General features: G+C 42.8%; 1 protein-coding gene across 8 annotated transcripts in view; it reads right to left on the bottom strand.

Annotated features, from left to right (window-relative positions):
- Nucleotides 1-408: 408 nt before the first annotated feature.
- LOC118269671 (mitogen-activated protein kinase kinase kinase 4) overlaps nt 409-11,060 on the bottom strand; it is a 44,281-nt gene continuing 33,629 nt past the window's right edge. For 2 of the 8 annotated variants that reach the window (XM_035584894.2, XM_035584895.2), the window contains exons 14-32: nt 10,790-10,949; nt 10,213-10,377; nt 9,632-9,768; nt 9,313-9,414; nt 8,617-8,776; nt 8,038-8,199; nt 7,224-7,382; nt 6,015-6,206; nt 5,425-5,618; nt 5,054-5,135; nt 4,799-4,900; nt 4,425-4,539; nt 3,773-3,957; nt 3,190-3,357; nt 2,634-2,799; nt 2,271-2,393; nt 1,854-1,954; nt 1,268-1,447; nt 409-854 (exon numbers count right to left, since the gene is read on the bottom strand). In XM_035584894.2, the coding sequence (XP_035440787.2) occupies nt 801-854; nt 1,268-1,447; nt 1,854-1,954; nt 2,271-2,393; nt 2,634-2,799; nt 3,190-3,357; nt 3,773-3,957; nt 4,425-4,539; nt 4,799-4,900; nt 5,054-5,135; nt 5,425-5,618; nt 6,015-6,206; nt 7,224-7,382; nt 8,038-8,199; nt 8,617-8,776; nt 9,313-9,414; nt 9,632-9,768; nt 10,213-10,377; nt 10,790-10,949 (2,707 nt within the window). In that variant the 3' untranslated portion in view covers nt 409-800. The remainder of the gene's footprint in view (nt 855-1,267; nt 1,448-1,853; nt 1,955-2,270; nt 2,394-2,633; nt 2,800-3,189; nt 3,358-3,772; nt 3,958-4,424; nt 4,540-4,798; nt 4,901-5,053; nt 5,136-5,424; nt 5,619-6,014; nt 6,207-7,223; nt 7,383-8,037; nt 8,200-8,616; nt 8,777-9,312; nt 9,415-9,631; nt 9,769-10,212; nt 10,378-10,789; nt 10,950-11,060) is intronic. The other 6 variants (XM_035584891.2, XM_035584892.2, XM_050706734.1 and 3 more) reach the window with 6 other exon arrangements.

Below are 11,060 nucleotides of genomic sequence, written 5' to 3'. Positions count from 1 at the left end.
GGTTTGCTTAGACAAGGGTCGCTTAAGTATCGTTTATGAATTGAAAGGCTTGCCAGATGTTACGCAGTGAGAAATGCCTTACTTCGCAGAGCGTTGCTACTTCACTGAGGAAAGTATCGTTTGTGAATACGGGTGTTAGCATACGTGGCAAATGAACAGACGGATCACCCGATGGTAAGCAATCAATGCTTTTCATGGACTCCTGCAACACCAGGGCGCTTACTCTTGAAACCAATCTCAATGTCAATGCAATGTCAATCCAATAAAATCTCAATAATTATTAAATGTCAAAACTATACAACCCCAATCGTAGCTGTTAAAATTGCTTTCAGAGTACGGAATATAAAGTTAAGCCAAACTCAATAACATTTAGTTCATTCAATAACCACGCAATACGGATGCAATGGGCGCTATTGTTGCTCCAGAGTACGAAATTATACAATATCAATGTGGATCCATCGGAATTGGATTCAAAAGTAAGTCTCCTGAGGAGCCACAAGTGCATTGCCGACTTTATTGACATACACAGAATGTTTTAAACACAATTTACACATAAAATCTCCATTGACTAATTTATCCGTGTAAATATATTGATTATCCTTAGTAAGTGCTTTATACAAAACACACATATCACTATTTTAACATTATAGACCTTTTCACAGATCTCTTTACTGGCCTGGAAGTCTAGTTAGACTCCAAATGTCTAGATTAGCTACAATTCAGTATTACACCTCTTAGACTAGTCCTTTTCCTAGTATTTGCATATAATTTACATAAGCCGCGTATCCTAACGCGTCACTTTATGACATAAGGAACCCAGGTTCACAGTTGCATTCATTTTCATCGGATTTTACCTGAAAAGATAAACAAAATTATTAAGTTTCGGTAGTTAGAACCATCTCACTGCACTTATTAGATTTCCAAGCTTGTAATACTAAAATTTTATTTTACATTCGATTCGCAAAAAGGAAGTTAAAACTTAGCTTAATCCGGGGATCAATATAATAACAATCACAAGAATACAGAAAATGTCTACCACTGAACGAAGTCTTTTGTATTTCCACAATCACCGTGACAGAGAAAATGGTCATCATCGTATCGTACACCAGACGTCCACTGCTGAACAAAGACCTCCCCCAATGACTTCTACACAGTCCTTAGTAGTTGTTTTCGGAACAAAATCTTTACTAAGAAATAGTATGCGGAATCATTAAATATCTCTGTGTACGGTAGAAAATCAATCAATCCATAATGAATTTGAACTCACCATAAGGAAATGATGCAGCGTAAGAGTCTCAGCCCGGGGCCTGAGGTCGGGGTCGTGCGTGAGGCAGGAGAGGCAGAAGTCGTGGCCCTCGTCCGACAGCGAGTCGGGGATCTCGGGCCGCCCGCCCGACCCCACCAGGAACATTATCTGGTAGTTGCTGTCGTACTGCGAGAATGGACGCTGCGGGGGAGAGAACAATAAACATGTTACTGGATTTCAATAAACATGTTACTGGATTTATTTATTTAGAAATAGTAAAATAATAGATTTAACAAATACACTATTCACGATGTTGTTATAGATTACCATAAACATGCTTAGCAATAACAATAGGTCTATAGTTTGGTCATTACAAACGTGCGAACTGACTCGGCAAAGGAATGTGACAATGCTGCACGACTCGTATTTATAAGTGTGAGCGAGAATCTGATAAACATGACTTGTGACAGTTTGCACGTTTGTAGTGGCCTAACTATAGGGTTAATTTAAAATCAAATCCAAGCTCGTGTGAAGCAAGCATTTATATACGAAAAAAATAATTACTAAGTCGTATGTATTATGTATAAATTGAATAGAATGCCCTCACCTTCCCGGACGCCATCTCAGTGACGACGCAGCCGAGCGACCAGATGTCGGCGGCGCGGCCGTGGCCCGACGACTTCATGAACACCTCGGGGGCCATGTACGCTGCAACACAAATATATTTAAATAAATACCTTAGTTTTTAACCCTCTTGTGAAGTGTCGACATTATTGCAAAATCTTTTAGGAGGTTTAGTTTAGCAGTGGAGTGACATGTACTGTTGATAATGGTGATATAACATTTATTACTATGATGGAATACTGTAATTGTTTATAGACAGGGTGTTGTGCAAAAGGACGCTATAGAAATGCATAAGAAAAGTAAACCAATTTTAAATCAAAACTTTAACACAGTCGGTTGACACGGAGACAATTTAATAACCCCAATGCTTGATCTCAATTTACTGATATATGCAACATACCCTGTGTGCCGACGAAGCCCTGTAGTTCCCCGGGCGCGGTGGTGTTGGCCCGTATCTTCACGGCGCAGCCGAAGTCTCCCAGCTTCAGGCAGTGGCCCTCGTTCGTTAGGAAAATGTTTCCACCTGGAGAATTGAGAACAATATCTTAGAAGAAGTATGATGTTAGTGGGCGTTTTTACTCATTCATTCACTCAGTAACACACTCATTTACTCACTCACTCAGTCATTCAGTCATTCAATCACTCACTCCATCAATTACTCATTAACTCACTTAAACAGTCACTCATTCATTCAATCAGCAGTCAGTCACACACTCACTCACTCACTCAGTCACTCAGGTAGATATGGTGGTGGTGTACGTACTCTTGATGTCCCTGTGCGCGATGTTCCTGGCGTGCAGTTCCCGGACGGCGGACAGTAGCTGCTTGGTGTACCGGCGCACGGTGTGCTCGGCCAGCGCGCCCGACGTCGCCACCAGCGCCTCCAGCGACCCCTCCACGCACAGCTCCATGAACAGTAGCATCTCCTCCTGGACACGGAGGGGGGATTAGACAGAAATTGAAAAATCTATCAGTAGTGGTTTAATGGTTCTTTAAGTATGACCGCACGGGTCTAAGTCTGGTCGGGCGCCGAGCTGCCGTTGTTCGCCGCCCGCAGACTCGTGTTTACAGAGGCCGGAGATCGTCTCATAATCCCCGAGGCCCAGTGCTGCGATGGCTGGAGTGTGAGAAGCATAATTCCTCACGAGCTACGCTTCCTCCTTAGGTAGCATAGAAGCGAGGAGACGCTTTCCTAGTTCTCCTTACCCCACACCATAACCAGATCTAACACTCGTGGTCAACATTGCCGATTGCCTCTCTCAGGACACCGCAATACTTAGTATGACTTAAGTAAGAATAAAAAGCAGTTGAGTACGTACCCGGTGCAGCTCGCAGCCGTAGTAGCGCACGAGATGCGGATGCAGCACGCCCTCGAGCACGCGCAGCTCGTTGGCGGCCCGCTGCAGCGCGCGCCGGTCGCCCGCGCCCACCGACAGCTCCTTCATGGCCAGCAGCTGCCCGCTCTCTGTGTTCACCACCGTGTACACCTGGACGCACACTCATATCTCAACTACTCGTTTTCATTGTCATATTAGTCGAAAAACGTTCACTACCGTGTCTTTAACACTTTGAACGCCACGGGGGTCACCAGTGACCGACGTTCAATAGTTTTCTATTGGCAGTCAAAGACTTGACGAACCTCATTATGACTTTCAAATCGATCAGTAAGCTACTGGATGAAAATCAAAATCATAAACCAATTGTGCAGTAAACTGCACCACATTATTAATCAATATGAGCCCCGGTGTGATTCGAAAATAGTTGAGCTTCATCGAAAATTTTAAACGAGTAAACCATACATTTAAATTAGTATGTCTCATGACAGTCACCTTTTACAGAACCTTTTCACAATTTCAAAAGCATTACTTAATTTCTCTATCGTATCCTACATGAATAACTTACCTTCCCGAAGGTGCCGGCCCCAATCTTCAGTCCCCGCTGCCACTTGAAGGTGAGCTGGCGCAGCTTGGGTTCGTAGCTGGTGAGCGCGGCGCCCAGTACGTGGCCCACGCTCTTGTTGCTGCGCAGGCGCAAGTCGCGCTCCGTGTCCACGCGCTCGATGGCCGCTAGTACGCGGCGCCGGTGGGCTGCGATGTATAGTAGTTGGTAAATATTTATAACTATGTACAAGAATAAGTATGAGTATGAGAATGAGTATGAGTATGAGAATGAGAATGAGTACGAGAATGAGAATGAATATGAGAACGAGAATAAGAATGAATATGAGAATGAGTAGGTGAAAGAGTATGAGAATAAGTAAGAGAATGAAAATGATAATGAGAATGAGAATGAGTATGAGAATGAGTACGAGTACGAGTGTGAGAATGAGAATGAGTATGAGAATGAGTACGAGAATGAGTAAGAGGATGAGTATGAGAAATGAGTATGAGAATGAGTAGGAGAATGAAAATGAGTATGAGTATGAGTATGAGAATGAGAATGAGAATGAGTATGAGAATGAGAATGAGCATGAGAAGGAGAGTGAGAATGAGTATAAAACAGAGCATGAGTATAAGAATCAGACTGAATGTAAGAAGAAAATTATTACACTTACATTTGGACTCTGCCTCTGGATAGCTGTGCAAGTCTGGCTCCATGGGGGGTGGGGTGGGAGGTGTAGGCGCCTCCCTACTTGTATTATTGCTCGTATTGTTATTCGGGAATGGACTCTGCAAGCATGCAATAGCAAAAATAAAGATACTGTACAGATTCCGATGTTTTCCACCAGTGAATAGATTGCCTCTTCGGTAAAACATAGTTAAATAATTCGTAAAAAATTGACTACTTTGAAGTGAAGATGTGGTAAAAATGCTATAAAAATCATTTGAATATTTTATTTAAGGGAACTAAAGAAACTCAATGTTATAATACTATGATATGTATAATGATGTTAACAGTACTACTAGTACTAGTAAGTAAAGAACTTACCGCTAGTCTTGGCCGTGGGCGGGGCGAGTGTGTGGGCGGGTGGGGGGCGGGCCGGGAGCCAATCACGTGCGAGATACAGCCGTCCATCAGGGACTTTAGCTCCTGGAGACATAACGTTTATATTACTAAATACATTTTAATATAAAGCATAATTATGATTATGGCATTTTACTTCATGTAAATACGGCTTATAGTCCAGTAATGGACATTTGGCATGTAACGTTGTTGGTGTAAATATTGTCGAATATTACATACCTCAAATTCTTCTTCACTGAGATGCTTCGTATTGCGTGGATCACAAGCCAGCATTAGGAACTCTAAACCTTGGCTCGCCCATCTGTAATGAAACAATAGACGATAAATATATGTTAAGTCCTCGCAACATAAATCTCTACCACATGTTATTGACAAAATGTTCAAGGAAAATCATTCTTTTACTAACACAAAACGTTGCTAAACAAAAACTCCACGCTGAGATTCAACATCTTTGAGCAACATTTAGTACAGTATCAAAAGTATCAAACAAAGTGATTCTTTAAGGGTTCCGTGTTTCCTTTCGCCTTACAGAAGAACCCTAACAGAACATCACATATCGCAGTCAAACCACAGTATACTAAGGTACGGACCTGGGCCGGAGGCCGCGGCCCCTGTCGCAGCGCTCGACGACGAACATCATCCAGCAGCGCGCGAAGTGTATGATGGCGCGCGCCACCCGCGCGGCCCAGGCGCGCTCCTCGCACGTGGGGCCCGCCGCCTGCGGCTCGCTCGCCGCCGCCGGGCCCACACCGCCGCCCAGCAGCGCCTCGATACTGCCCTGGCTCTGTACACCACACAACGCCAGTGTTATTATATAACTACACTCAAAACATCTAAAAAAGCACAAGTGTAAATTGTTGAAATATTCTTTTATGTGCAACACACATTTTGAAACGTAAGATCAATATAAAACACTACCAGAAAAATACAACTACAGTGACACACGATGCGTTCATAAGACAAATATTTTAATTCCAATGGATCTGTCTATCTATACAGTAAGTCCAACACTTGGGTACAATCAGAATCAGAATAGGCTAGTTCATTAAAAAAATATGTCATAAAATATTTTCATGTGCATACTCATCTTTCTTTCGACTTATAAATTATATGCCATTTGCGTATTAAACTACACATTACAAACATGTACGAATCAACCACACAACCAAACTCCACTAACCTGGTTCTCTCCAAAGTTATGTATATTATCGAAGAGCCTCTCATCGAACACGCTGTTCTCGTACTCATCCACAATGCTGTCGGAGCGCATGAACCGCAGGCGGCGCGTGGGGGGCGGGGGCGCGGGCCGGCGGGGGACCGGCGCCACCGGGCGGGGGACCTCCGACACTAGCCGGTGCAGCTCCTTGTGCATCTGTGGTTCAAGTAAAGGGGGGATGATTGGGGGTACTTGTTGTATCTACACGAGTGATTAAGGAACTATGGTGTACAAAATAAGATTGATTTTAGAATAACTCTATTTGCTGTTGTTTTTAAGTACTCCTGTGTCGTGGGTGCTTTTACCAACATCATTGGAGCCACAATTTTTACTAATTAGATGAATAGTTCGACTATTATTATTATTACACAACACCACATTTCCTAAATCACTTTGTAGACTATCGGAATAATACCCGTGCAACATAAAAAGCAAAAATCCCAAAGATTCAAGAATCACATGAATAAAATGAGTAAGTTCTTCATTCAATGGACAACTAGACTGTAACGTCTCCTGTTAAAATGCAAAACCACACAAAGCGACAAAACAAACACGATGCCAAACTTCAAAAACCAAAATCTCTCGTCGAATTCAATCCCAAAATTAGCCACAATGTCAACCGAAGCCACAACACAAACTATGGATTAATGGAGTCCTCATATCTGCGACTTGTCCAGCTATTTCCAACACAGGGTTAGCACCAAACTAAAATGACTACTATGGCCTACATCACACGGTTGTCAGTCGCGTGCGGAGTTACTTTTACCACTCGAATGTTAAATCTGGACGAATGGCAACATTATAGTTGATTTTGAACAACTACTATTACAAATTATTCATTTACCATTTACGCAACTTATGCCTGAATACTTAAACGCTACTCAATTTTAAGACGCTCTCAAATGTATTTCTGTCGCTATCAATGTATAAAATGACAGCGATAGCACGATATTTAAGTACAACTTAAAATTGAGTAGCATTTGAGTATTCGGGCGTTAAACATACTCAGTACTAGACATTATATTTAATTAATTTCAAATTAATCTTTTATCAATTTAAAAATCAACTATAACGCAGCCATAAGTCGAACTCAAACTCAAAACCAATAATTCGACAACGCAGCTGAAGGAAGTCAAGGCAACGGATCCGAGACGGCGACGCAGACCCGCGTACCAGGGGGTTAATGGACTCATGCACGATGACGGTCTCGGGGCGGCGGCGGCGCTCCACGGCGGGGCTGCGCACGGGCTGCAGCGACACGGGCCGCAGGCGCCGCACCGCCGCGTCCTCGGGCCGCGCCCCCTGCACCAGCTTGTACAGCTCTTTGTGCAGCTGTGGACAAGCGGACGTCATGCGCTCGTGCGTACGGACTGTGCGGGGGGGGGACGGGTTAGTGCACGCTGTGCGGGGGTGCGGTGCGAGTGTTGACGTGTATTGGACGGATAGACACCGACATGTTGTGTATTGTAACGTACAAGTGAAAGAATTTGGACAAAACGAGAAGGGAGGATAGAAAGTACGTACATTTATAGAGAAAAAGAATTTAAACAACACATTATAGATCAAGTTTGGTTACATAATTATACTGTAAATGTGTAGGTAGGTATGTTACTGCTTGCTGTAAAGCTATCAGTTATATCATGACGGTTAATAGTTATTAATCACTATGTAAATAAAGCGTGCTTCAGGCACTTAGCATTACGTGATCAAGAGAAAAATATTAGAAAGCATATTAGTATGAAATAGTAATTAAATATGCATGAATTAGAAGTAGGTACTAAATATGTACGCCTAAACACTACAATGTATATATTAAATTGAAAAAAGTTTATTCGGCTTACTCGGGTTGCCCGACTAATTTCGAGTTCATAAATATAGGTCCCGGTGTAGCTTGAAATTATTCGGGCGTCCTCAAAACTTATCGTAAGCCGTATAAACATGATTTGTTTGAGTATGTTTTATGTATGACATGTGTAGTAATAATGACCTCGAAGCCGAGCTTGTACATCTGCAGCAGTAGCTCGCGCACGCGCACGACGACGGTCTCGGTGAGGTCGCGCGGTAGTTCCTCGCTGGCAGCCAGGCGGGACTTGTCCAGGACAAACTCGATGTGGCTCGTTATGAAGTCACGGATAGCCATTATTGAGTTCTGTGGAGAGATGAGATATTTTTTTAACTAAGACGTTTTGCTGGAGGGGATTTCGGAAGTAAAAATGTGTTCCAAAGTACATATTTGTGGCTGATACTGGCTGATATTGAAGTTAAATATTAGTGGTTTTATTCCGCAGCTGATTTAAATAGGAGGACTGTAAATTGAAGTGCATTTAAGCTAAAAGGTTTTGCAGATAACGTTACAAAATTGTTTTCAAGGAAAAATCATAGCACGGACTGCAGACTAAACATAAAGAAACACCTGAAGTGATTTTAAGAAGTTACACATTTTTTGGTAATACGTTTCGTATGTTAAATATTATGTTTCGGATTGGCTTTAACGTCTCTACAATTGTACAAAACACTCCTCATTCCCATATAAGTGTAGAACATAGACTAAAGTACATATACTCACAAAGATATGTCCCCGCTGCAGGATGTATGCGGGCGGCGGCGCGCGCGCCAGTCGTGCGGCGAGCGCGCGCGCCCACTGCGCGGCCTGCAGCGTGGCGTCGCGGGACGACGCGTACATGCGCTGCGCGCTGCGGCACACCTCGTAGATCGCGTGCCGGCTGCTGGACAGTATCAACGGTCAGCGGTCGGGGAATGAGCGAAATAGGCCCAGTAGGTAAGCCAAACGGTGCAGTTTTCTCTTTGAGTCAATTTGAACACTCTTTGCAAACACGGCAATGCAATAGCCACGCCGCATGTCCACAGACAACCTACATCCTTAGGGCCAACTCACACCGAGACGTGACGCGGCTTTGATGTAGCGCTGCGTAGCGCAACGCATCTCAGTTCTCACAGTTAAATATGTATCGTTTTGTGGAGTAAATAACGTATATTTCGCGTCGCATCTCGTTGCGTCTCGGTGTGAGTTGACGCTTACAGCTCTTCTATAATCATGGTAGATGCAGCTGTCCATACAGAATGTATATGTAGTTGATTTAATTAATTATTAGTCTTTTTTTAATTTACTGTTTTCCTTGAAATATTTATGCTTCTGTGGATGAGTACAAGGTGTACGTGTAGTTTAATTAAAGGCATAAGTATCTCTACTGTTTTATAATTCAGGGTATATTAAGTTGTACCTACAATATAATGTACTTACTTGTCGAGATCAGTGATGTCCTTTTCCTTTTCCTTGATACTATTTATGGATTCCTCTTTAAATTGTTTCAGTAGTCTGCCCAGCTGATTGCATGTGATTTCTCTGAAATACATAATATTTCGTTAAACATCATGAGCACACATGGAGTGTGTAATTCAATAAAAAATATAGTTAAAGTCGTTCAGGTAGTTCAAGTCGTTCAGGCAGTTCAAGCTGTTCAAATAGTTCAAGCCGTTCAAATAGTTCCAACCGTTCAAATAGTTCCAACCGTACAAATAGTTCAAGTGATTCAGATTGTAGTGTAGTGTAGTATACGTACGAGAATGCCTCGGGCGCGAGTACGGCGGCGCACTTGATCCGCTTGGCGAGCTGCGCGGTGAAGGCCCACTCCGCCTGCAGCCGGGACCGGGGCATGTGCTCCGTCACTGATACCGTGCTCAGGTACGATAGGTATTGCTGGAACAAAGACAAAAATCATCATTATTTATCGTCATTATTAATCATCATTAATATTTACTATTTAATAAATCTCTACTTATAAACTAATGCATCTCTTTTGAAAGAGTGTACTATAGTATCGCATTTAGGTCACAGAAAGTTCAAAGGATGCAGTTACGCGTTCCACCAGGACTAATCTTATTTTAATTAAACCTTTAAGACTTACTAGTTGAGAGAAGTAGGATTATTTGTCTGGTTCTTACCAACTGACTAAAAACCACCCCGTTTCTACGTTGGTCGGGTAAGCAGGATTATTTGTCTGGTTCTTACCTATTGACTAAAACCGGGTAATACGGTTGTCCTTCACTTACTTCTATGCGAAATGGTTGTGCTATTCCACAGATGGATATTTAATTCGATCCAAAAGGTGTGTGGGAAGTATTAACAATATGGGCAGTGTACCTTGAGCAGCGTCTCGACGGTGGTGTCGAAGGTATGCGTGAGCAGTAGCAGGTCGTCTGCGGCGGGCCCCGGCGGCCGCCCGCCCAGCGCCGCCTGCACGTGCAGCGCGAAGTCCGCGCGCATCTCCGACGCTATGTCCAGCCCCTCGCGGATCTCGTGGATCAACTGGAAACACAAGTTATCTATTTATAACGATACTTAATAATAACACATAGGTTTCTTATGTTGGAATTTAAACAAAATGTCATAAGTGTGCTGTAAAATGGAATAATTTTACTGCTATTTACAATTTATTATTTTTATTTATTCCTTCACCCTATAATTATTTAAGATGATTAATGGTCATAAGAAATAATGTTCATTTTTGGATAACCTATTTGTCGGTAAAACATTAAGATAAACGTTATACAAACCTGACAAAATTAGGTTTAAGGAACTCAATTGATAAGTTCAAATTAAAACTGGTCATAAAACCATATACAAAAATGTGTATGTTATTCTGTCATGATTTTAATCTAATAAACTGTAAAAATCAAATTGAATAATGCCATAATAGTTAAGTAATGTAGCACGTTACCTGTTTGACGGTGAGACAGGAGGGGTGGTCGGGTCGCGCCTCGAGTCGGAAGGCGAGGTAGTCGTGCACGGCCTCCATGCACATGCACGACAGGAGCAGGAAGTGCGCGCGGTACGACGGCAGCCGCATCGACATGCACTCCTCCGACCAACACCCGTACCTGGGGAGGGGGATTATGTAGTAGTACTCGCATGAATGTTCGTATATTCTGCATTAACGCCACCTCCGGCGCCTACTGTCTTACTACATAGATAAAGACTAGAGTGCGGGA

This window comes from Spodoptera frugiperda, chromosome 30, assembly GCF_023101765.2.
Source record: "Spodoptera frugiperda isolate SF20-4 chromosome 30, AGI-APGP_CSIRO_Sfru_2.0, whole genome shotgun sequence".
Lineage (NCBI taxonomy): Eukaryota > Metazoa > Arthropoda > Insecta > Lepidoptera > Noctuidae > Spodoptera > Spodoptera frugiperda.
The sequence above is the reverse complement of the archived record's forward strand: the minus strand, read 5'-3'. Positions and strand labels throughout refer to the sequence as shown.